Source organism: Branchiostoma lanceolatum, chromosome 7 (genome assembly GCF_035083965.1).
Source record: "Branchiostoma lanceolatum isolate klBraLanc5 chromosome 7, klBraLanc5.hap2, whole genome shotgun sequence".
Lineage (NCBI taxonomy): Eukaryota > Metazoa > Chordata > Leptocardii > Amphioxiformes > Branchiostomatidae > Branchiostoma > Branchiostoma lanceolatum.
In genome coordinates this window covers 2378749-2403401 of record NC_089728.1, presented here as the reverse complement: position 1 = coordinate 2403401, position 24653 = coordinate 2378749, and the positions used below count along the sequence as shown (strand labels likewise).

At 40.5% G+C, this 24653-nt stretch overlaps 1 protein-coding gene across 2 annotated transcripts in view; it reads right to left on the bottom strand.

The window, feature by feature from the left end:
* LOC136438533 (thiamine-triphosphatase-like) overlaps window positions 1-24653 on the bottom strand; it is a 96345-nt gene that overhangs the window by 16750 nt on the left and 54942 nt on the right. Inside the window, exon 2 of one of the 2 annotated variants that reach the window (XM_066433353.1) lies at window positions 24068-24167. The exons of the other annotated variant lie outside the window; for it this stretch is intronic. Within the exon in view, the coding sequence (XP_066289450.1) occupies window positions 24082-24167 (86 nt within the window). The 3' untranslated portion in view covers window positions 24068-24081. The remainder of the gene's footprint in view (window positions 1-24067; window positions 24168-24653) is intronic. 2 annotated transcript variants of the gene reach the window in all.

The following is a 24653-nucleotide window of genomic DNA, read 5'->3' as shown; positions in this document are numbered from 1 at the left end:
AATTTTGCACAGCTTTTGTAAATTTTTGCACAATGCATAATAATATTGTTTAGCCTGTCCTGTACTGATACACACCCTCTGTCAACCCGACTTGAAGGATAACTGTTTTATTTGCATTTTAGCTGTCATCTTTTCTCCACATTTTTACACAGCCTATACTCCTTTTTAGTCTATCCTAGTGCAACAAGAAGTCTCCATCAACCCGGGTTGAAGAACAGATGTATGACATTTTCGGGGTCGTCTTTTTCATGTTTTGTACATTTCTAACATTATCTATCACCCCTCTTACCCTGTCCTCTGCTAACACAAACTCTCTGTCATTCCAGCTTGAAGGATGTTTTATTTCCATATTTTTTTGGTCATCTCTGTGATTGATTGTGATTCAGTGTCAACTTTCTCATGTTTTATGCATTTTAGTTTATCGTTTCCTATCATCGTCTCTATCCTGTCCTCTGCTAACACAAACTCTCTGTCAATCCAGCTTGAAGAATGTTTTATTTGCATGTTTTTGTGTCATCTCTGTCATTAATTGTGATTCGGTGTCATCTTTCTTATGTCTTATACATCTTTAACGTTATCTATTACCCAGCTTTACATTTTTTTCTGCTCCTCTCATTTTTTGGAGCCCATATGTTGTTAATTTAATTTTCATTGTCAAATCTGTCATTTTAAGCCTACTAGGAGAATACATTTTCACCAATGTCATGTCATAAAGTTCGGATTTTTTGGACGGAAGGGGTGACAGTTTCTTCCGTCCCAACAAGCAAATGTCCGTCCTGGGACGGACGGACGGGTCCTGGAGACAGCTCTACTATCACCCGCTCTATTCTGTCCTCTGCTAACACGAACTCTCTGTCAATCCGGCTTGAAGGATACGTCCACTCCTGCCACGACCTTTCCCTTCCCCAAATCAATTATTGAGGTGGATCGGGCATGGTCATTTGAGCGGGTATTAGCCGTGGCTCTGCTCACAGTTCCAGCCTGACTACAACTTATCTGCCCGCTCGCATCTGTACCCATCACAGCTCGTTAAGACAGGACTTCCTCACCGCGCGTCCCTCACGCACGGACAGGGCACGAAATACTTGGCTAGCATTAGAACAGGAGGATTAAAGTTTTTTGTTGGCGCGTGTGGTTTTGTTTGTGACTTTGTGGTTTTGTTTATGAGTGAACAGCATAACTCATGAAGCTATGGTTGGATACTTGTGGTATTTGATAGGGTATTGATTAAATGGTCTAACTTCTTTCGCTGCTTGCAAACTTGCAGATTACTTAGTAAACTCTTCTGCTTGAATCTTTAGCTGAAAAAATTGGCTGAAAGGTTTCAGCATCATTTGCGGATAAAAAATTAAGAGGTTTACTGAAAGCAAAAATAGGGTATGAAAGACTTATCTTCATGATTTGTTGGCATGTGTAGTTTTGTTTGTGGTTTCTTTTGTGGATGAACGGCATGACGTATGAAACTATGGATACTTTACTACTGGTAGGGTCCTCACCTCAAACTCATAGAAACCTAATGATTATATTTTGGACCCCCTTGCAACTTCCTTTGGAGCTGCAGGAAAACAGGATATTTTTCTTTATTCCTTGCAAACTTGCTGAGGTTAAAGGGGCATATTGTGACATGAGCATAAAACAAAATTCTTTGTTTTTGATTATTTTTCTACATCATTAGTTGAATCTACCTTATTACACTGCAGAGCAATATTCATCACGTATGGATGCGACTTTGTAGTATCGTGCGGACGTCTTAGAAAAAATTGTTTACGCAATCCCCACCACCACTTGACTTGTCCGCCATTTTGTCGAACCATCGCCAAACACGCGATCGAACGTGCGACGTACGTTCTGAAGTTTGATCACTTGTGGTGATTTTCCTATGACGCACGATCTCCGACCGTAACAGTCGATTTGATTATTTCTTAGCGTTCTACGCTGGCTTATCTGCATATTAACTTGCGGGACGCAAGTTAATATGTTAATGAACCAGATTTCACACGTTTTGCGTTTTTCGTCGTTTATTAATGGTGGAAATGTGACAAAATGACGGGAATAGACTTCTATGTTGGAAATAAGTAACAAATAAGTTACAAATGTGAATCTTAGTGTAGATCTTTCAAATTCTTACTATTTGTAGTTTTTGCCCACCAGATTCTACAATATGCCCCTTTAATTGAAGTTTTAGCTACAAGTTGGGAAATGGTTTGACTGCATTTCGAGCCCTGTAAGCCCATCAGTGGCTGGACCAATAAGACAAATGCGGGCCCTTCCTGTCGCAAAGTGTGCCCATTTCGACCCGACGCTTTCCCATATTCATGACCGGCCATCAGCCCAGAGTGCCCCGCAAGGTGACGGCTAATTTCGGACTTTATCACGGGGAGGAAGTGACAACGTTTTACCGCTGCGAGCTCACGGCGGACAGAGGGTGCCGTAAATTGCGCAGGTCCCAGGCCGAGGACCGAGATAACAAGTGTTTCCGGGGCTAAATTGGCTCCACCGTCTTAACCGACTTTTCGATATTCATGGAGAAACAATCGAGGTCAAGTTAGGACTTGCTAATTCAGACCTGGGAAACTTTGAGACGAGTAAAGTTTTTACGACGTTGGAGACCAACTTTTACCTTGTGTCTTATGAAGTGAACGACTTTCAAGCTCACTGTGCAACAGAAATATCTCGAGTCATTACTTCATTCCAAGAGACTGAAGCACTGTTCTGGCTGTGTGTGTACAGTATGTCTGTCTGTGTGTGGAAGGGTAACAAAGCCGTATGGGTTAAGTACTTTCCCAAGGACACTACGTCTAGTCAAGAATACCAGGAATCGAACCCTTGACCTCTTAATCTCATGTCCACTAGCCGAGCAATTTGGCGCCGCTGCAAAATGCTGCCAAAACGTGTAAAACAAGCAGGACCCTACATCTGCTTGGAGATCAGTCAAGCCGACAACTTTGAAAAGTACTGATCTGTGACCAAGCAAAAATAGACACTCCTTGGTCTCACGTCTTATCGCGAAAGTCGACATTTCATCTGTAACCACAGAAATTCCCAAGAAATCACAGAAATCCATTTATAACACCTGGCGGTGATATCCTGTTAAGAGACCAACCGTCGTGGAGCGATCCTGTTTAGGACCGCAGCAGGGCAAGAGAAGCATGACCTCCTGATGCGATGTCATGTCCCTCGGGAGCGAGGTTTGAACAACGTTTGACATGGCAGGCTCTTCTTGTGAAATCTACTTGCGCCAGAACTGATCGACCAATCTGTGGAAAATTCGCTTGTCCATAATGCCCTTCTGCGCCAGTTTTGACCCCCCTAGTCTGGGAGACGTACTCAAGTGACTCCTTCTTCAAACGTACTGAAGTGTACAACATGACGCCTTTTTCATACTTTGGGCAGAAGAAAAAATGATATGTTGCATTGGATGGCAATGTTCTTGTATCATAATGTTGATATATAATAATATACAATAATAATACTAAAAACGATTATAAAGAAAACCATAGATATAACCAATTTGTACTATACTTGTCAATAGAAGCAAATAATGGAACACAATAATACATAAATACATCAATAAGTATACAACAGATCAATAATTACATTTCAAGAAATAATACAAAATGGAAATTAGACTAAAGACAAATTGATTTCAAAAGTTGGAGGGGTCGGATAGCAAATAGTTTTTAAGGTTTAGTTTGAAAGTTAACTTCCCACAAGAAATCTCTCCCCTCCCGACCTGGGCTGGCCCCTGCGTGGCCGGCTGGAGAGGTGGAGGGGTCAAGCTTTCCCAAGTTGCGAGCGCTGCCAGTTAATCCATTAATTCCCCCACACACCCTCACGCTCCATCATTGCCAATTCTGATGCAGGGGCTCGCACCCCTCGGATGCGCAGACAACCAACCGTCACAGCGCGGCCGTGTCACGATAATCCGCGCTAAGTTCACATAATTCTTCCCCCCATATTAAACCGTTTCATCATTGCCAGCCTCCATCCCACCCCTGCGATCCACTTAAGGCACCCACCTCCAAAACGCCGCGCCCGGCTAATCGGACTTGTCTTTTCCCGCCTTCCGCCGCGCTAATCCGCGGGCATCGATTCCATACTTTTTCGCGGCGCTCACCCTCCTATGATTAAAACCTTTCCGGTCGGCCACATTGTCTGTCCATTTTTCTTCTGTGTTGGGTTAATTTGTGCACGGCAGTGCTAATCCCTCACCCGGACCACGGCTTGTCTATACCATTTACACCTCAACTCTGTTCCCTTTGTTCCATCCTCACAGCCACACCTGCCTAATGCTTTGTTTTCTCCCCCTAATGCGTCTTTGCGATACAAAATAACCCGTAACAATGCCGGCCGCAACGTCCGGACATGCCCCGCGTGCCTCCAGACTTAGGCGTTATCTCAGCCACTTTGAAGGGTTCATTATCGCAGAACAATAACGCGATCTCCGACTTTGACGAAGCTTACGCCTGACCTCCAAAAACCTGTCAGGAAAGTTAGCGGCTCGAGCCTTCCGTACACATTTTCCAATAAAGGCTGATTTGATACCATTAGTCTGACGCTGCACCTTCATGAGCACATTATTAACAACACGGACCCACACGGCCTTTCATATAGCAACAAATTGTCTTGAAATTCCTTCTTAAATATGGCATGCCCACTCCACTTACTTCCTCATAACGAAATTCGCAGGACGGCTTTGGCTGTGCATGCGGGCGTGAAATTCTGCGACAGGGCTTAAGTTTGTTTGCCGTTCCGGCTAGTTACCCCAATTCGTCCTTTTGCGGCTGAGACAAAGCCTAACACTTTCCCCATCCCCTCTAATGTGTATTTTCTCTGCCTTTAATCCTTACATTGTCCCCAAAGCCATTGTCCAACCTTCCCCCTTCCCTATGTTCTTTTGTCTCTAATCCCTGGCCCTGATTTCACCATGAGGGTGCGGCTCCTAGATCCGGTAGTGGTAATTAACTGTGTCTTAACGAGCCTCAATCTTAATCTGCCCACTAAGGACTTGATTCAGGGAGCCTTCTCAACGTTACACCCGTCCCGCGGAAGTGTTCATTTTGCTAAGCTGGGTCTAATCTGCTGTGTACACCGGGTTTACCCATTGTGGCAGCGCTTGTTTTGGTTATTGATACAGGTTCAAAGGCAACAAGGACGGGATTAGGTTTCATAAACTCGTCTCAGGTTACTGTTGACTCCAGTTTTTTGTTACTAAGCTTCCCGTGCAGCTAGACCTGCCCTCCTTACTTACAACATGCTCGGAAGGAGACAACACCCATCAGATAAAGTTCAATGACCTTGAAGGCAAAAATCTGACCTTCAAATGCAGTGACCTTGAAAGAAGACATTGCCCTTCAAATATGTAAAAAAAATTAACACATTTTTCAGGAAATTACACTTATTTCTAATCATCTTTTATGGACAATTACTAGATATGTCATAAACACTTGAATGAAATAACCATATTTCAAACCTATAAACTATATGCGGTGCAGGGGAATTGGAGAAATTCTACAGGTATTATGCCTGTCATAAAGCAACTTTTAATCAAATCCTAATGTTCTGTCCTGCAACACCTTAATATTCACCCGGGTGCCCACATGTACAAATTACAATCTAACGTTGAAAATGATCTCGATATTAGCGGGTATTATGGATATGAATTCAGACAAAATTGCGCATTTTCTCCACTTAGTCCCAAGAAATGGGATAAACCACCTGTGAAACATTATGACAGAGTTAATATCGTCTCTGTCGCGGCTTGTAGGTTTATTTCAAATGCCTACAATTGTATGGGGAGTGCTTAGGAATACAGTCAAACCTGTACAAGTGACCACCTCTACATAGTATATAAGGACCACCTGGCCATTGATATACAGTCAAACCTGTACAAGTGACCACCTCTACATAAGGACCACCTGGCCATTGATATACAGTCAAACCTGTACAAGTGACCACCTCTACATAAGGACCACCTGGCCATTGATATAGTCAAACCTGTTCTAGTGACCACCTCTACATAAGGACCACCTACATGGCCATTGATATAAAGTCAAGTATTAAGTCAGTGATATACAATGTACAATTGAACTCTTCCTACAAACCAAAAATCATAAAAAGTTATTTTATTCACCAAGCAAGCAAGCAAGCAACAAAGCAAACAAACAAACAAACCAAGCAGAACTAAAAACACATCTTTGACAGTCCAAAATATCTGTATCCAAGCAAACCCAAGCATATGTTCTAAGTTATCTTATGCACAAACCAACCAATCAAGAAACCCCATATCACTGAAAACATAACTTCTTATTTGACAGATGTACAAATCATTCTTAAAAACATCCCAGCAGCCCCGAGCGTCTTTTCAAAGCTATCTTATTCACAAACCAACCGTACTGAAAACACATCAGAACTGAAAACCATCATTCTTAAACCTGGACAGTATCCAAGCAAACCCGAACATACATGTTTGTTTGTTTGTTTTATCAGGATCTCCATTAGTGGTTTTTCATACACTATTCTTTCTGGAGTCCGAACATTAAAAACAAATACAGAAACAAAACTTATACAATAAATAAGTAAGGTAAATTAAACAAAAATAAGTAATAAAACTAAAAATAAACGTATGTATGTTCCAAGTTATTTCATTCATCATCATCATCGTTATTTCATACACAAATTGACAAACCCATAGCACTGAAAATAAATTTAGATAACTTCTTTGACAGATGTAGAGAAATCATTCAAAGTTATCTTATTCACAAACCAACCTTACTGAAACCACATCAGAAGTAAAACATCACTGCTAAACCTGGAACGTATCCAAGCAAACCCGAACTGTTCCAAGACATTCCAGGGACTCTCTCAGACAAGGGGCCACGCCCCCAGCCGTCTTTAACATCTTCGTCTCTATTTCTTACACCGAGGAGTCATTTTTCACTCCGGTCCTGTGCCATCTACCCACGTCCCCCCGGGCTCCGAACCCGTCCTCTCTATCCATATCATCCCCTCCCTTGTGGTAATAATTCCCGCGTACAAAAATCTATTATACGTACGGGGCTGGAAATACAGGGTGCTCATTCACACAAAATTGGAGATGTGCACTAATGTTCGACTGGGTGCAAGTAGATATTTGTGTAGGACAAGTATATCATCGACTTTCAAGTTTCATGAAAAATAGTAAGTTGAAACCTTTGTGGTATGTCTACTTGACAATGTTTAAAAAGTTACCTGTTACCATAGAATTTCAGATTTGAGCTCTGACAAGACTGGCAGTACAGTTTATAAAAAGCCGGCATTCTGCTTTATTCTAAGTTGTGCACCTGAAAAAATTTTCTATGCACCAAAATTTTGAGGTTAGTTACCTATTCCCCAAAATCAATTTCAAGCCCTGGACGTTTCAGTTACTTTATTCTAAGCAAACCAACCTACAAACCAACTGTCGAGTAGCTATAGTATTTTACTTTATACCTAACATTTTTTCTGTGCACCTATTCAACATTTAGGCTGGGTGAACCAGTGCACCTATTCCCAAGAATAAATTTCTAGCCCTGTGTAAAAAATATTTTCTGAAAACCTAAATTTTGAGGTTAGGCCACACCAATTGAATCTTTTGTTTCTCGGATTTAAAAAGAATATGCTGAACTGGAAAATAATTATGACAACAAAATAATAATAACTTTAATAAGTAAGTTTATTGAGTTGTTCATTCATTCATCACTAAAATACATGGCAGCATCCTCAGCAGAGGATGCTGAATTGCGTACTTTAGGCGTACATTTAACAAAATCTTACTTAAATTTAAACAACTAGTACTATTCAAAATCTAAATCAAAACAACTAATATTATACATGTACAAGCAACTAGCACTGTACAAGATGAAATAAGAGGTAACTGTAAACAAGTTGAACGAGGAATTAGAAACCCTGAGGACCAGGTATATGCCTTGGTGCACTCAGTTTCATGGAGTTAATACAGTCATGATTAAGTTTTCCTCCCTGCCCTCTACTTTAATGATGTCTGCTTGATGTTTATTTTCACTTTGAAACATCCGAGAAGCAAGGAGATGAATTGGTGTGGCCTAGGGTGCACCAATTCCCCCCAAACGGATTTCGAGCCCCGTACGCGGGACTGTCGCGTAGGAGAGTCTTGGGACCCGACCGTGAGGAAGCCCAATTACGGATGTCACAAAAGACGGCGTATAATTGTCCCCGAACAAAAGGAGACTCCTTCCTCATCCTGTCTGCGCATTAAGCCGGATTCTTACATCTAAACTCTTTGATCCCCGCACGGATAATTGTTCTGCTGGGATAATTGTTCCCTGGGGGTATTGTGGACATCTATACGTGGAAAATAAAGCGTGTTATATTCAACTTTACACCTCATAATCCGTAAGATCTCACTGTTAGAATTTACCTGCCAAATATGAGGGACATAGGGATATTTACCTGTGGAAAATTATATGTCTGGTAGACGTGTTATACAAATGTTTCATCTCCAAATCCTCAGAAACAGGTGTGGAACTCTGGCTGTTAAATCTACAAGTATTTTCTGACTTATATTGAATTAACCATAAAAAGAAGTTATTGGAAATGCGTAGATGTTTGCCCTGTGGGCTGAAGAAAGGTACAAGTCAAATCTTAATCTGCTTTTATCCTCTGGCACATAAAATACACTGTGACACACTGCAGAAGTATGGGACTGTGCTTCAGCTCGTACATCGATGAATGAATAAACATTGAACATCAATTCCTCACAATGCTTACCCAAAATACTATTTTAGTTTTAGGTTACTTTAAGACAAGAAAATCTTTCCTCCTTTTCCTCTGTCATCTAGCAGAGCTAAGACATTTCTATAAATCTAGTATACAAGTTACAGAGCACATTGTGTACTTAATCATTGTGTACGACTAGACTAGGAGAATACAGCACAGCATGAATAATACAACTCAAAATGTTCAGAAAAACTGTTCAAATGATTGAAAATACAGCTTAAATGTTGCGTTTCTGTGTACTTCAATTCTAATCATTGTGTAAAACAAATTTAAGTCAACTGGCCTTATGTCTCAACAAGGACGAAGAAGATATTAACAAAGTACAGATTTGAGTACACAATAAAGTTAGCAGCTTTGAACATTTGCTTAGTTTATTCATATTGGTATGCCAGCCTTGAGTGTTATGTTATGATGTTGTTTCAGTCTGTTTTGTTATTCCGTCCCAACTGGATCTATATGTTGTCTCTGTAATCATTAGTTATTTCTGTTGCTACTGTTATCATTTCATTGATTCAGGAGCATAGTGTGCTCTTTTTCCAATGTTTGTTAGATATATCTAATTAAGATGAGAAATGAAGTAAAACAAAGTTAACTAAGTTTTTTGAAGTTGAAGGACATCACTATCCAGAAGACGTCTTGTACTGTAAGTTACAGAGGATAAAAATGCCAAGATCCATTGATGTCGTGCTATGATCAATATGTAGCAACACAATGGTCAAGACTGTCATCAGATTTATATGCTTCTAGAACTAACCCAAGGCTCATCATACATTATAGGACAGGGGTCCTACTAAACCAGGTCACAGGGGCACAGAGCTATCATAATTCCTGAAATCTACCCAAATACCAAATGTAACGGACATATAGTAGAAGTTGTTGCTATCGGGACTCAAAATCATTTTTTTCTGTCACCTGCAATTAATATTTCAAGCTATTAGAAACTTTACTCATTAAAATCAATAGAAAAACAGAAACAAACGGTTCTGCCCTTAGCTGCAAAATGAGTTTCAAATGCAGTCATGTGGGATGTTGTTTATAATGTTAATTGCAATTCATAATAAAAGCCTGACATGTCTTACCCTTCAAAATAGTAAAGCAAGCTGTCAATGTTTTTACCACCATGAAGTCTAGAATTGTTGTTGAGGCCACACTAGGGATGGATACCGGTTCGGCTTAATAAGGTCCAAGTCCAAGTTTAGGTCCAGAGATTTAGGTTCAGGTCCGGACCTGAACCTGAACCTGATCCTGTCCAATTGATGTTTTGTTTTATCAGACCAATATTAAGCATAGACAATCAAAACTGATCACGCACGACTATAAAAGTTTCTTGGTGAGAAAACTTTCAAGATAAACCAGTGTTTGGTATTTGAATGTTGTTCTTATTTTAGATGCCTTTTTTGTCAGAGGGGAGACTCAAAACACTTTTTATGAAACAAAATAGAAAAATATATAATGTACTTTATTCAGTTTTTTTTTGGACTCGGTTCTTGAATGTTATAAAGGTCCGAATCAGGTCCAGCGAACCAGTATCCACCCCTAGGCCACACTAATTTGACTATATGGATGCCATCCACTGGGCACCCAAACTGATGCAAGCGTGCAAAAAAAGTTGGGCAAAAGAAATTGCCTCATTACGTTAGGAAGGTTGAAGAAATAGACTGAAAACACTGAACATGGTATACCAAACATTAAGTTCTTTATTTTCTTCTTTGACTCATTAGTATCTGTTTATGCTTTTTATGTGTTTTTTTTCCTTCAATTCATGGCACCTATTTGCTCCTCTTGCAGCTTACATTTTGCATTTGTACGATTTACAGTATGGTAGCAAACTTTTTTTGGAAACGGACAAAAAGTGACGTGCACACAGATGTCATCCATATAATCAAGATAGTTTGGCCTAACGCATTTACATGTGTGTTCCCCTTTTTGAGTCCTGAATGATCGCCCCCCTCCCTCCCCACCCCTCATCTGTCTTTATCCATCTCGGCTGCCACTGACGTCTCTATGCTGCTGCCTTCATTGTACCCTAACAATTGACTCCTCGATCCGACAAGACCGATCGCTCAACCCGCCACTGTTTTATTCCGCCTCATCTGCATTCATTAGAATAGATTAAAGTTCCTGTAGCACCGCTTCTTTCAGAGCTATTATGTCAAACGCTGCTGATCTTTTCATGCGTGCCTGACATGCTTTGTCAAACGGAAGAAGGATGCATCTTTTTCAAGTCATTTCCAGGGATTTCTACATACCAGTGCAAAACAATTGCTCCAAAAAGAACCTTGTCAAAAGAGAAACAAAGCAAACACGTCCATCATTTTCAATACAAGAATCCTTTCCAAAAGAGTTAATACAGTATATTGTATACCTATTCAAGCTTCTCATGAGAAAGTCTTTCTCTAAGTGTTGAATACTATAAAAGGATCTCCCCTTTCATTTGCTCATCATCTTCAATATGCAAGAATCATTTCCAAGGGAGTTAACAAACCTCTGCAAGACAAATTCTCATAAAGAATGTCTTTGTAAAAGTGCTAATAAAAGCCTAAAAGGATCCCACTTTCATACACTCATCACCTTGGAGAGGATGCTATTTGCTGTGATTATCCAAATGCAATCCATCGCATGATTTGTTAATCATGGCTTGTGGATAGTAGATCGTAATTTGCCAGTAATTTGCAATAGAAGACCTGAGAGACTTTCATTATGCAAACATTATGCCATTTATTCAAGCTCATAATGATAGTATTACTATTTGTGACAGGGACAAAAATAGTGAAGATTACAACAGTCACACTGACAAAAATTAGCAGCATTGCAGATGAATGGAAATGCTGTATTGTGTACATTGGGAATGCAGAAACACACACAGACACATGCACAAAGATCTACTGTAACACACACGTATGCAAACACACACAGACACACACAAATGCACATGCACGCACGCGTGCACACACACATATACATACACACACAAACACATACACACACACACACAAATGTAGACACACACATGCACTCACACACAGACATACACACAACTTGACACAAGCACACACAAATACAAATGTAGACACACACTCACACTCACACACACACATACACACGCACACACACACACACACACACACACACACACACACACACACACACACACGCACAAACACACACACGCACATACACAAACAACACTTCAATCCCTTGGGATGAAAAAAATAACTTGAAGTTCCCAAAGCCCAGGTGACCATCATTGTCATCCATCCAGTCTCAACTTAATTTCTTAGGCAACAAATTCTACCGTCGTTACGTCTGGATGACTTTGCCCAACATACAGTTGCTCGGGGGATGATCATTTTGGCTCATTGGGCGTAATTAGGTTTTTATGTAGCGACTGATCACCTCTAATGGTCGCTGTCTTCAAAGCGGCTGATTGGTTGCGGGAGAATTAGTTCCTTCTGCGATATCAGGCCTAAATACTGCCGATGATGGCAGGTGTGATGACTCCTGATTAAAGTCCTCCGGCGTAATCTACATCATGATAACGATGTTCCGGGGAAACGAGCACGCTGATTTACTAAGAATTCATTAGGCCCCTCACAGGATGTCAGAGGTATCATTTTGTTCTTGGAAGAAAGGGTATCATGTCTCCTGTTTCAAGGGAAAAACAGATGGCACACTGACTGATTATTCCAGGAAGTTATAATTATAGAAGCAAATACATGGGAAAAACATAGGGAAAAAGATACATGCGTCAGTAAACTGTGTCTGACTTTGTTGTAACAATAGGCTACTGGTACTAAATACAATTGTTGGCTATATCTAAACTAGCTGGGTTTGACTTCTTTTTTGGAGGCAGTGGAAGACGAAAAGTCCCACTTTTTCTAGTATCTGTGGGTTCTGTGATCTCAAGAGAAAGGTAGCTTTTTGTTCATCCGTGAATGTGTAAAAGTAGGGGTATTTCGTGGTAACTTGTTTATACTGATTCCTGTATGGTGTTATAATTACATGCGAACTTACAGGTGGTTACCTTGGGTGGCACTGTTGATTGTTTGGTTTGTTTGTTTGTTTGTCTGTCTGTTTGTCTGTTTGTTAGTTGGTTGGTGAATAGGCTAGATGGTAATCAAGTTGGTTAATTAGCATATTGCAAGATACACATTTTTGTGGGTTAGGCTAGGATCATATTTTTCACATAGTGTCCAAAATATAAATTCCTAGAAAAAGGGTATCCTTTTCGCTACCAGTATTCTCCGAAAAAACATAATTCTGTGCTGCAGGTTGGTAAATCTCTAAGTTTTTTTTTACAAAACCAAAAAAATGCATTTAAGTTTGCATGGTTTTAATTTCGCGGTAGGGAGAAAATGGAGAGTTCGCGGCAGTCAAGTTTGCATTTGAAAAAATAGCAGTGCTACCGTCATAGTTGGGCAAAAAGTATAAAAACATAAAACCACTGCGAACATTTCTGCATTTACAGTAATACATGTACCTACCGGACGTTTCGGTGACTGTCTGTTACCTTTCTCTGGGTAATATCAACTGTTTGTACTTCGGTGCTGCTTTCATAAACAGAACACTGCACAAGTTATAAATCATCTATCTACTTGTTCATTTGATTTACCCTTCCACGTATCCATGACAACGGAGATGTAAATAACCTCATTAGTAAACTGCCTCTCATATCTAACATGTCTGTTCAGATCATGTGATCAGTCTGGTCCAATCAAAGTGAAGGTTTCCCAGACCTTAATCTAGTTCAAGTCTGAGAATTCTCAAGAAGGGAAATTAAATAAAAAGCAGCGTTTGAGGTTCTCCTTTTAAAGCATACAAGAGAGTTGACACAGCTGTAACAATGTGATTTCCTGTAGCTATGAAAAAGAACATATGAGATGCCCCTTTTCTTGATCAAGTGAAGGCATTAAGTGCCCATTTAAACTAAATAGCATTGTCTTAACATCGAGAAATCACCAGGCGCTGCAAGGGTGGCAACAGTATGGCCATGTTTCTATCAACAAAATTAAATCTTGAAAAAAATGATTACAGTCAATCAGCACTTCTGAGAAATTCATGACACCCCACAAATCCTCACTGCAATTAAAAACAAAACTACAGCATGTCCAGCAGAAAAGATACAAAAACCGTTCTGCTGCAGTACCAATGTCACACACCAGGGGGCCCAAACTTGACCTTCATCTTCTCATGGTCCAGACCTACCCACATACCAATCATCACAATCCATCCAGCCGTTCGTAAGTTAGGCTGACCACAAATACCCAGAAACACAACCAAGCAAGCAAAACACACAGACGGGCCCACTACAATACCTCCATTGAGGTAACAAGAAACATCTTGACCAACAAAACTGAACTTTTGCGATAACCCCTCCTTTAATTAAGCGACTGCTTGCCTCCAGGAGAGACGTCGTCCTAAGTTTGCGTTCTCTCCTCCCTGTCTCCTCTCCTCCTGTTTTCATTAGACACAGGTCGCCCTTTCTGCTAAGCATCCCACTGATCTGGGTCGGTATCTAATCTGCTTTGTTCCCTCTGCCCACCAAACTCTGATAATCTTCACTTTTAAACCCTTGTCCAATATCTTCTCTATTAATCGTTCATCAAGGCCCGTCTGCATCACAGTTATCTGACGCTGCGAGCCACCTGCCGATTCGCTATCTCGCCCTTTCTTCAGTCGGCTGACGAACCTCTCGCTTAATCCGGCCGCCCAGAGGTTTAATTTTTCGCAGCAACCTGACACCGAACGTCACTCATTAAACCGCGGACAATCGCCCGTCTGCGGACGGCGATAAACGCGACGGCGGAAGAATGAAAGAGTCGTTGAACTCATCACGGACTTCTCTCCAGGTTCATTTATTTGATGCCACCACATTCATCCGGAGAGGCCACCCTTAATTCCGCCGGTTCATTAAAACCAAATGTCTGCCGGTGTCACCTTTGTTTGCGCTGCGGGTTCACCTTTCCTGTGGAGAAGGGTCATCAGGGCTACACTGAGTTGGTTTTGTGGATCTAGATCTGCGCTCCCATTGATTTTACTTTTCACAAATCAAATCAAATTAAAATAATGTTGGGTAAAGTTGGCTAACGATGTTTAATAACAACCTGGTAACAATAAATTAAGTCATCACAAATTGAGGAGAAAGATTTAGGAACACCAAGACCACACTAAGTTGGTTTTATGGCTTCATCTGGTTTTAGTTTTCACAAATTGAAATAAGAAATGCTACTTCTTGAAACAATGGGATAATAATTACCTGTAAAAAGTCATCATAAATTGAGGAGAAAAATTTAGGGACACACTGAGTTGGTTTGGGGATGACATCTAGATCTGCACTCGCATTGATTTTAGTTTTCACAAATTGAAATCTAAAAAATTATACTCCTTGAAAACATTTGGTAAACTTGATGACAACGTTTTTACAACCCAGCCACTAGGGCCACACTTTGGGGGATGACATCTGTGCTCCTATTGATTTTAGTTTTCATGAATGAAAAAGAAAGCTTACACCTCGAAAACAATGTGCCTAAGAAGACTTTAACAAAGTGGTTGTCACAAATTAAGAAGGAAAATTTTGGAGAACCAAGGCCAAGCTAAGTTGTCTTTCTGATAACATCCATTTTGATCCTCACAAATTAAAAAAAAAGAAATGTTAGTCCTTGAAGACAATGGTAACGATGCCTGACAATACTTTTAGCAGTACTTTTACAACAAGTTGTCACAAATTATGAAGGAAAATTTGGGAACAGCAATTTAGACCACATGATGTTAAATCTATACCTAACATCTGCAATCTCATTGATTTTGATCCTCACAAATTAAAAACAAGAAATGTTACTCCTTGCTTGAAATCATTTGGTAAAAATGGCTGAGAACGCTTTTACAACCTGGTAATACACTTGGTAACAAATTGAGAAGGAAATTCAGGAACTTTTAATAAGCGTCATCAAGGCCACACTTCCAGTGTAAGTTGGTTTTGTGGATGACATCTATGCTCCCATTGATTTTAGTTAAATCACAAACTGAAAACAGGAAATTTGAAGAAGATAGCTAATAATATGGAAGAATGTTCTTGCCATGGTTGTCACAGATGAATATGGAAATCTTTACAACTTTCTTTTCTTTGTTTTAAGTAGTTGACTCATCTTGTTAGCTTACTGTTCAATTCTTGAACATAAGGTTTGTTTTATCTTTATTGAAACAATAAAAAGGCCTCATTTGCTTACCAGGTCCCTCTAATATTGAACAAAGATGGAGTCAAAACATGGATGTTTCAAATGATATCATCCACGAATTCAAATCTGTCTGGCTAAGGGAGCGAAAGTGACAAAAGTACACATACCCTTCACTAAGATCAAATTTCCTGCTTAAGTAAGAAAACAGAGCCAACCAGGCACTAGATATGATAAAAATTAACATTTTCTGTATCATAGAAGACTGACAATGTATGTCAAATCATAAATTGTACATATATATATATATATATATATAATATTGTAAATTCAATCAAATCAAACTGGGAAAATATCAAGACCGCCATCAAAAGTTTGCAGTTTTGTAGGAAACAGTCCTAACCATTAGCAGAAGATAAATGGTTTATCAGGATAACATTTGAAAAATCTGGCGGTCACTGGATATCACCTACAGACTTCTGGCTTCCTATTGACTTGTCAGATTCCGTGCTTGATTTATCTTAGGGGCCAAATTGGACGAAAAAGTCATTGGGATTGCCCCACACAATTCGCATACATCATCCAGGTGCTTCGGACCGAGTCAAGAGAAAAACAATAATGACGCTAAGGACGCACCAATTTATTATCTCCATGAAAAATGGAGATATTGTTTTGGCTGTGTCTGTCTGTTCGCCTGTCTGTTTGTTTTTCCGCACCACTCCAGTCAGCATAACTCAAGAGCCTCCTGATGGATTGCAATGATATTTGGTATCAAGGTGGGTGTTGTGAAGCCGAAATTCACGGTCGAGTTTGGGCCCCCTGGTATGTGACCTTGGTACTGCAGCAGAACTTTGTTTTTTGTATCTTTTGACCTGGATGTGCTGTGCTGTCTTGATTTTTGGGTGGCAGATAGCTTGTGATGTAATAAAGAAGTGGTGTAGGTTTGGGCCCCCTATCAGCTTCCTATGGAACTGCAGGGGCGTTTTTGTGAAAATCTTCTGAGGAGAATAACTGAACAAAGGTACAATGGATTTCCATAATATTTTTTCCTCTGCTCTCTGGCATTTCTTAGCAAAAATTCAGCCAAGGTCAAGAAGAAAACAGAGGGTTAGGAAGAAAACTTACATCTATGGGGAGAAACACTCCCTGATGATTTGCTGACCAAAGTATAGCCTGGGTGCCAGACTGTTTCCAGGGCCTACACAAGCCAACTCCTTGGCTCTAGGGCCAACATAACCCCAAGGAAATTCTAGAACAGGCCCCCTCCTGAGTCAGACCCTAAGAACATGATAAATAGTACAGAGATCACGCTAACTAAAGTACAGTCTCCCCCCTATTTCATCAATGGTTGATAGCATTTTAGTATGATCTTTCTTTCTTCAAAATTGCTGGAACCAACAAATTCAATTGGCACGGCCCAACCTATAAAGGCGCTGAAGAAAACTGCCCAAAAAACTTATGAGATTCAACGAAACCCCCGGAGACATCTTCCCTTGAGGCCCTGTCCTATCACATATTTCTTCAAACCAGCTTCATGACCACGCGACCTTCCTTCCCTCCTTGCCTCAATTTTACACCTTTTCTCATCACTATGCTGTCCAGAACTCGTATCTTTTCTTTCCAAACTAAATTTGGGAGGACAGCAGCACTCCATCCCTCCCCCTGGGGGTTAGGACTGAAACCAAGCCTTGAAAATGAGAAAATGAAAAATAGTTTCCAAGATAGGCCATAAGTAATATTGTGTACTTCTATCTGTCCTTGTCACCAATACTGGACCTTTTCTGTGACTTTCGGTTCATTTAGTGGCCTTGGTCATTATTACCCTGCAGCAGACGATCTGATATTCAACAAATGAGAATAGAAAATAATTCATTTCTTAAATCATGACCTAGGAACCAAGGTTATTAAATTCGTCACTTTTAACTACGAAAGAATTGAATGTACCAAAAATGATATTCTATGATTCCATACATTGATAATACCATTTAGTCTAGAAAAATATTGTTGACTGTGATTTTCATTTTTTTGTTTGGACCTTAACCTCATCAAATCATTCTTAGAAAAAATAAAACATTTGGATGCCAGGAAAGAAGATGCTTCCTTGCATGTCCTCAAACGCACAATAATCACGAAATTCTATGATTCCATACATTGTTCATACCATTTAGTCCAGAAAAATATTCTTGGCCGTGATGCTCATCAAATTATTCTTAGACTTTTAGAGAAAAGAAAACATTTGAATGCCAGAAAAGAATATGCTTCCATGCATGTCCTGCCCTGATGTCATTGTCTCTCATGCCCTGCATTTAAAAGTAGAAGCCCGTCTATTGACGAGGGGACAATGGAGCCGACTCAGTCAACACAGGGAGGTCCTTAACAAAGCGACAATGCGAGAACTCGGAGCAGAGCTGCAGTCAATTGACCCTGCGTGCCACCATCTGGCTGGGAACCCTCGCCGTGCCACGTCGCTAACGCCCCGTATTGCCCGCTGCGACCGCAAACTCTCGGGGAGGGTCGCGCGGTCCATGCGGCGTTCATCTCCGGGTTCCCGCGTTATCGCTATGGGATCAGGCAGGGCGACTTCGGCACGGAGACCAGGCGACACGGTTCGCCGTCGTAATTCTGCCGCATTATTCACGGCGAGTAATTACTTCAGCTAAGCGCGGGGGCCAGGGAAATATTGTATTTGACAACAATGCTGGGGTCGCGACCCCACTGTCAGTCCACGACTGAAGGGAAGATAGCGCCGTAGAGCGCCAATTCCCGCCGGGATGCAGCCTCACGTTGGGGAGGGGGAGAAAGCCATAAAACCTGACCTATCCACCAGATACCTCGGTAAGAGATGTACCAAATCTACACCATCCATCACCCAGTGTCAGAACTCCAGGAAAAATTAAACTTTTGCTGTAGTTTTTCTCCCCGAAGACTTGGAGTTGAGCCGGATATTAGTGGTCCTCCCGCCACCCGTGCGAGGGTGCACCGACCCGAGAGAAGGGTGGGGTTAATTATGTGTGTAGTTCTTTTTTTTAACTGCGAGCGGACGACGGAATTGAATTTTTTCTTCTTGAAAAGTTCATTATGTTTGCCAAAGGGCAGATCCAACTGGGGGGGTTTGTAACAGTGTGTAATTAGAAATCCATTTGAGCGGTGGCCCAGTTCACGCAAGGCGGCGTGCAGTGCGCCGAATGAAGCTTTGCTTGAGACAGTTATTACTGCGGACCGACCACTCTCGGCCCCACTTACGGCAACCGCAATTATGGGACCAACTAACGTCACATGCAAATGTGGGGGTCAGGTCCGCACTATTACTGTCATATAAAGCACTGGACACACCACTTAGAGGTTGTATGTCGGTTCTTATAATGGCCTCTATTCTGGGACGAAGTAATATCAAATGCAAATACAGATTGCTACGAAGTGATGTCAAATGCAAATATGCGGTTCAGGTCTGCACGATTAATATCACTGTTACAGCAATGGACAGACCACTTATATGTACATGTATGTCACTACTTGTGGCCTATATAATATGGAACTAAGTAATTTCAAATGAAAATGCAGATTATACTACAAAGTGATGTCAAATGCAAATACTCGCTTCTAGACTTCACTATAAGAATATAGACCTGGTCAGAAATGTTGATGCTTAATGGCCTCTATTCTGGGACAAAGTAATACCAAATGCAAATGCTGATAAAGATTGATTGGAGCGTGAGGTCATGTCAAACTTTCAAATATGGGGTTCAGGACTTGGACGCTATTACAGAGACACATCAATTATGTCGCTTCTGAATCTCATATTGCTTTTCTCCATTTTGCAAATGCAGATTGTGACACAAAGTAATGTCACATGCAAAGTAATGTCACATGCAAAGTAATGTCACATGCAAAGTAATGTCACATGCAAATATTATTTCCAATTGTTCAGTTAACCATAACGAAAGAAGTTATTTAAAGTGATCATCAAGAAATACCCCAACTTTCACAACGAAAACCCACTTTCCTCTTAAAATCGCAGGGGCCACAAATTCTAGAAAAAGTGGGGCTTTTCGTCTTCCACTGCCTCCAAAAACCCAGCTTGTCTAGATATAGCCAACACTAGTATCAAGTAGTCTATTGTAACAACACAGTGTCCGTCACAGTTCACTATCACATGTACATGTATGTTTTTCTCCATATTTCTACAAAGTACCTAGCTATAATTAGCCCTCGGTCATGAACTTGCAATACAACTTTATCTATAAGCATAAAGCATGGGACGTCACTATCACGTCAGCGGCACCGGACAGACCACTTACTTCACAGCTTACGGCCTCAATTACGGGACGAGGTAATATCACATGCAAATGAGTTTGGACTTGGCACCAGTAACAGGACATGCCCCGGTGTCCATTTGCAGAATGAAGTCTTAATTGGCAAAACTATTACCGTAATAGTGGCTGAACCCAGGGCTTTGCAACTCAAAACCCCTCTTAGACTTTAACACTTCTGTGATTATAGTGCAACGTAATGTCAAATGCAAATTGCGAGTTCAGGCTTAATCACCCTTTCAACATGACATGCAAAAACAAGTCTGTCCCCAGCTATAACAGCACCAGAATTAGATACTAGGGTGGTTGTCCGTTAAGACAGGATCCAACAGAAAAGCATTATGACTTTCCGTAAAATCACGGAAAACAAACAGCCAGTTTCTCTGTATAAACAGATCACAATGCAGTCACATGGTTATCAAACACGGTTATCTAAATCACAAACCATCCTCTTACCAAAGCCCAGAACAAATGCTCAGAAAAAGTGCTTTTTGTATAGAATGTCCAACACCTGGAATGGTTTGAAAGTGTAAAGTAGTTAAACATTGTCAACTTTGGATAATTGTATATACACAGCCTTATGCTTCTTTGATCATTTATGTACATATGTAAATTCTGTGGTATTCATGTGTGTCATGTAGTCTTGTCCAGTCATGTTTTTGAATGGACCACAGGAAGAGTAGCTGTTAAGCTAATCGTGGATCCTAATAAACTCAAACTCAAACAGCACCCATTGCCTATTGAACATAGCCTTAATCATAGAAGTGATATCAAATGTCAAAAAACAATTGAAGACATATACATATACCCTTTGACCATGGAAAAAATAGCTTTGTTTGACCTGTCTACTAACTACTACAGTGGCAACACCAGGCAAACCAGAAAGTAAACAATCCCACTTATAATTCCATAATTATTCCACAAAGTAATACCAAATGGCAAAGCAGAGATTAAGACTTTACAAAAACAGTTGTATGTGCATCAATGGATCCCCCACTTGCCGTCCCATCCCACTTTCAACCACTGGAAGAAGTATAATAAAATGCAAATATTTACACAATATATATATCTACACTTGTCTTTGACCATGTGCAAAAAAAAGCTTTACTTCACACAGCTATTATAGTGGCACCTTTAGATTGATCTTTTGCAACTCCACTCACAACGTAAAGCCTTAATTAAGGGACAGAGTAATATTACATAAATGCGAATATGGGGTTCAAAACTTGTCCGGCTGTCACACGACAAGCCTTTGTCCATTTGCAAAATGAAGCTGTAATTGACATGCATGTACATGGAGCGATTGCAACAATGGACTATCACTATCCAGACCACCATATAAACACAGCCTTCATTATGCAACGGAGCAATATCAAATGCAAATGCGGAGTGCAAATGTGAAACAACAAGCATGACCCATATCTAGTTCATGTGCCCTTTGGTTTTCCCACAGGACACATCGCGCTTGCTGACGGATGCATTGTGACGTGGCCACATGGTGCCCTGTATGTCCCCCTACATTATTTTATTCACTTCCCAGTTGTAGTGGACAGGCTAGAGGGAGCTTCTTCACTTCACTCTGCTCTACTGAGCTGGCCTCCAAGCAGGGCGGTCTCCTGGACCCATCCTTACATCCCAGGACAGACAATTGCTTGTTGGGACGGAAATAAATTTCATGCTGTCTGTCCAAAAAATCTGAACTTCATGACATGAAAATTGAAATTAATGGAGATGTATTTTTGTATGCCTAAAATGGCAGATTAAATTTGAACTAAGAAAATTAACAACATGGGCTCCCAAACAATGAGTGGGATGGAAAAAAAATTTAAAACTGGAGACCGTGACCAACACAGGACCATATGAAGTCTTGGACAAGGAAACAGTTCCCAAGATGACAAATTGCAAGGGAATATTAAACTATTTCTTTCGATGAGGTTTTTGCTCTTGAACTGCCTTTTCTAGCTTATTCCATAGACATATAAGTGTGGATAGTCAGTTGGGCTGAGCCCTACAACAACCCATTTGCAACAGTTACCTAACTCATTTACCAAAGTTACAAACCTACAATGTACTATGATATCCAATCAAAATACAAATACACAAAAGAAAATGTTCACATAGAAAATATCAAAACTCTAGGAACAGCATAAAACCTTTTTTTTAGTGTTCAAAACTGTATCGTTCACAAAATGAGACATTCAATCTCAACCTGCAGTAAAATAGATCATTACAATCAAACTCACGAGTCCTGAGTTATCTAGCATTGCATTCTTGTCCCTTTCGTTTTGTTTAGGTGAGAGATGACCGCAAGAGAGCAGCTTTAATTTGTGGATCGGAATAAACTCAAAACAAAGCTTATTGCTACGTTAATATTTCCCATTGGCCTGTCAAGAGGTCCTCGATCGTAGCCTTTGTTGTTCCAAACAAATGCTCCACATGGGGTTTGCGGAACACTCCTTTCACAGAGGGCGTTTTATCGGGAGTTATGGCCCTGCAATCGGCCAATCATGGACGGAAACAGATAGGTATAATGACAGCATGAGCAACATTTAGGAACATTATCGTTATCCATCATTGGCTGATTGTCCTGAAGGCTGTGATACCATTGATCACAGTAGCGTCATTATGTACATTCAACTGGACTAGAGGTAAAACAAGATCTTTTCTGTATCAGATCAAGCAGATAGACATCTCCCTCTCTATCGTCTTTTGTTGCTCTCATCTGGGCCAAATAAAGTCAACAACTTGTTTCCTAGATAACAAGCCAGTATTTGGGGGTTTTTTTGCTGTGTTTTTCTTTTACTAAAGACAAATTCAAAAAAGATTGATTGTGTAACAGTGTGGTTCAAGCGCAAGTTACTGACCAGACTACCTGGTCCGGACCTTTTAGCCTTGTGGTTAGTGCGTTGGGTTTGTGCTATGACGGCCCCGGTTCAATTCCCGAGAGCCAGGAGACTGTACTACTACCTCGTGCGTTTCAACCGCTTATAATGATGGATGGAGAATTTGATCTATTGGATCAAAGGCCAGCCATCTAAATAATATGTTCTTTTAACTTGGATGACTATTCATGGCATTAAGACAGAGTCAAGGTCTAACAAAACTTCTTGTTCAGAGTTTTCACATGGTCCCTAACTAAGAAAATTGATGGCATCAGTAAAATGCAAGACCTGACAAACAGATGAACCACACTACTCATGAAGCAGTAAGACAAGAAGCATGTTTATGTACAAACTGATGTTGTTATCTTGAGAACATAGAGTGCTGAGATGGTCCCCAGACATGGAACACATGGAAAGAAAATGATGTCATTCTGAATCAAAGTTTAACAGTTGTAACTGCCAACACAAAAATTGGACTTAACCAATTAACAGTTAAACTTTGAATCAGAATGACTTCTTTGACCTAGGGTGTGCTCCCTAGTTACATATACCTACAGGTGTCATTCCCACTGGCTTTTTTGGCTAGGGTGTGCTCCCTAGGACTTTTTTGACAAAAACTTACCCAATTTACAGTTAAACTTTGAATCAGAATGACTTCTACAAAGTTGACACAGATGAACTTTCAGGTGAAGAGAATGACGTCGTTTTTCAAGAGATGAAAAACTAGCAACAGACAAACTAAGAACAGACAGATGGGACAGGAAGCAGCGAAGCACGATGGACCCTTTCGGCACAGGTACAGCTAGTCTGTATAATGCAAACTCCAGCTGTCCGGGCATTTCTGTCCCCTCCCGGCGGCTATGCGGTTACAGGGCGGCAAGCTGTTACAGGAGCTTGATTGAGTTCAGGCTAAGGTACAGCTACTTACTCTTCCCAAACTGATCAGTGATTGGCTGCCTCCAGTTCATCCTGCAGCCAATCAGGGGGGAGAACAGGGATAGACAGGGCAGCCTCCAGGTTTCCAAACTCTGCCAAAAAACAAAACAAACAAAAAACTTGGGTACAGAAAAAAAAAAACAGAGCTTCGGCATAAGAAAAAGGTTAGCAAATAAGGAAAAAACAAACAAAAAAGCTTATCAACAAGACTACAATGTAAACTTTTTGTCCAACACGTTGCAGTAGCCGGGTCATTCCGTGAACAGGGTTGATGGAGTCAACCGAAAATTTGGGTTAAGTCCCAATTTCTCTTACAGTGTTGGACGATAAGTTTAGTCTTGTTAATAATGAATTCTACCAACACTTTCATGCTAAAAAAAAGCTTATTAGTGCTTTCATACTTATGTCAGTCCAAAATAACTTCATTTTATGTCAAAATAAACACAAGAAGAAGTTGCAGCAGAAATGCTGGGTGCAAAAATCGTGTCAAATTCAATTGTGACACACAAATTTATCAAAACAGAACACATGCTCTTTCTGGTACACTGTACAATCATGGCATAAAAATGCTGAGCAAC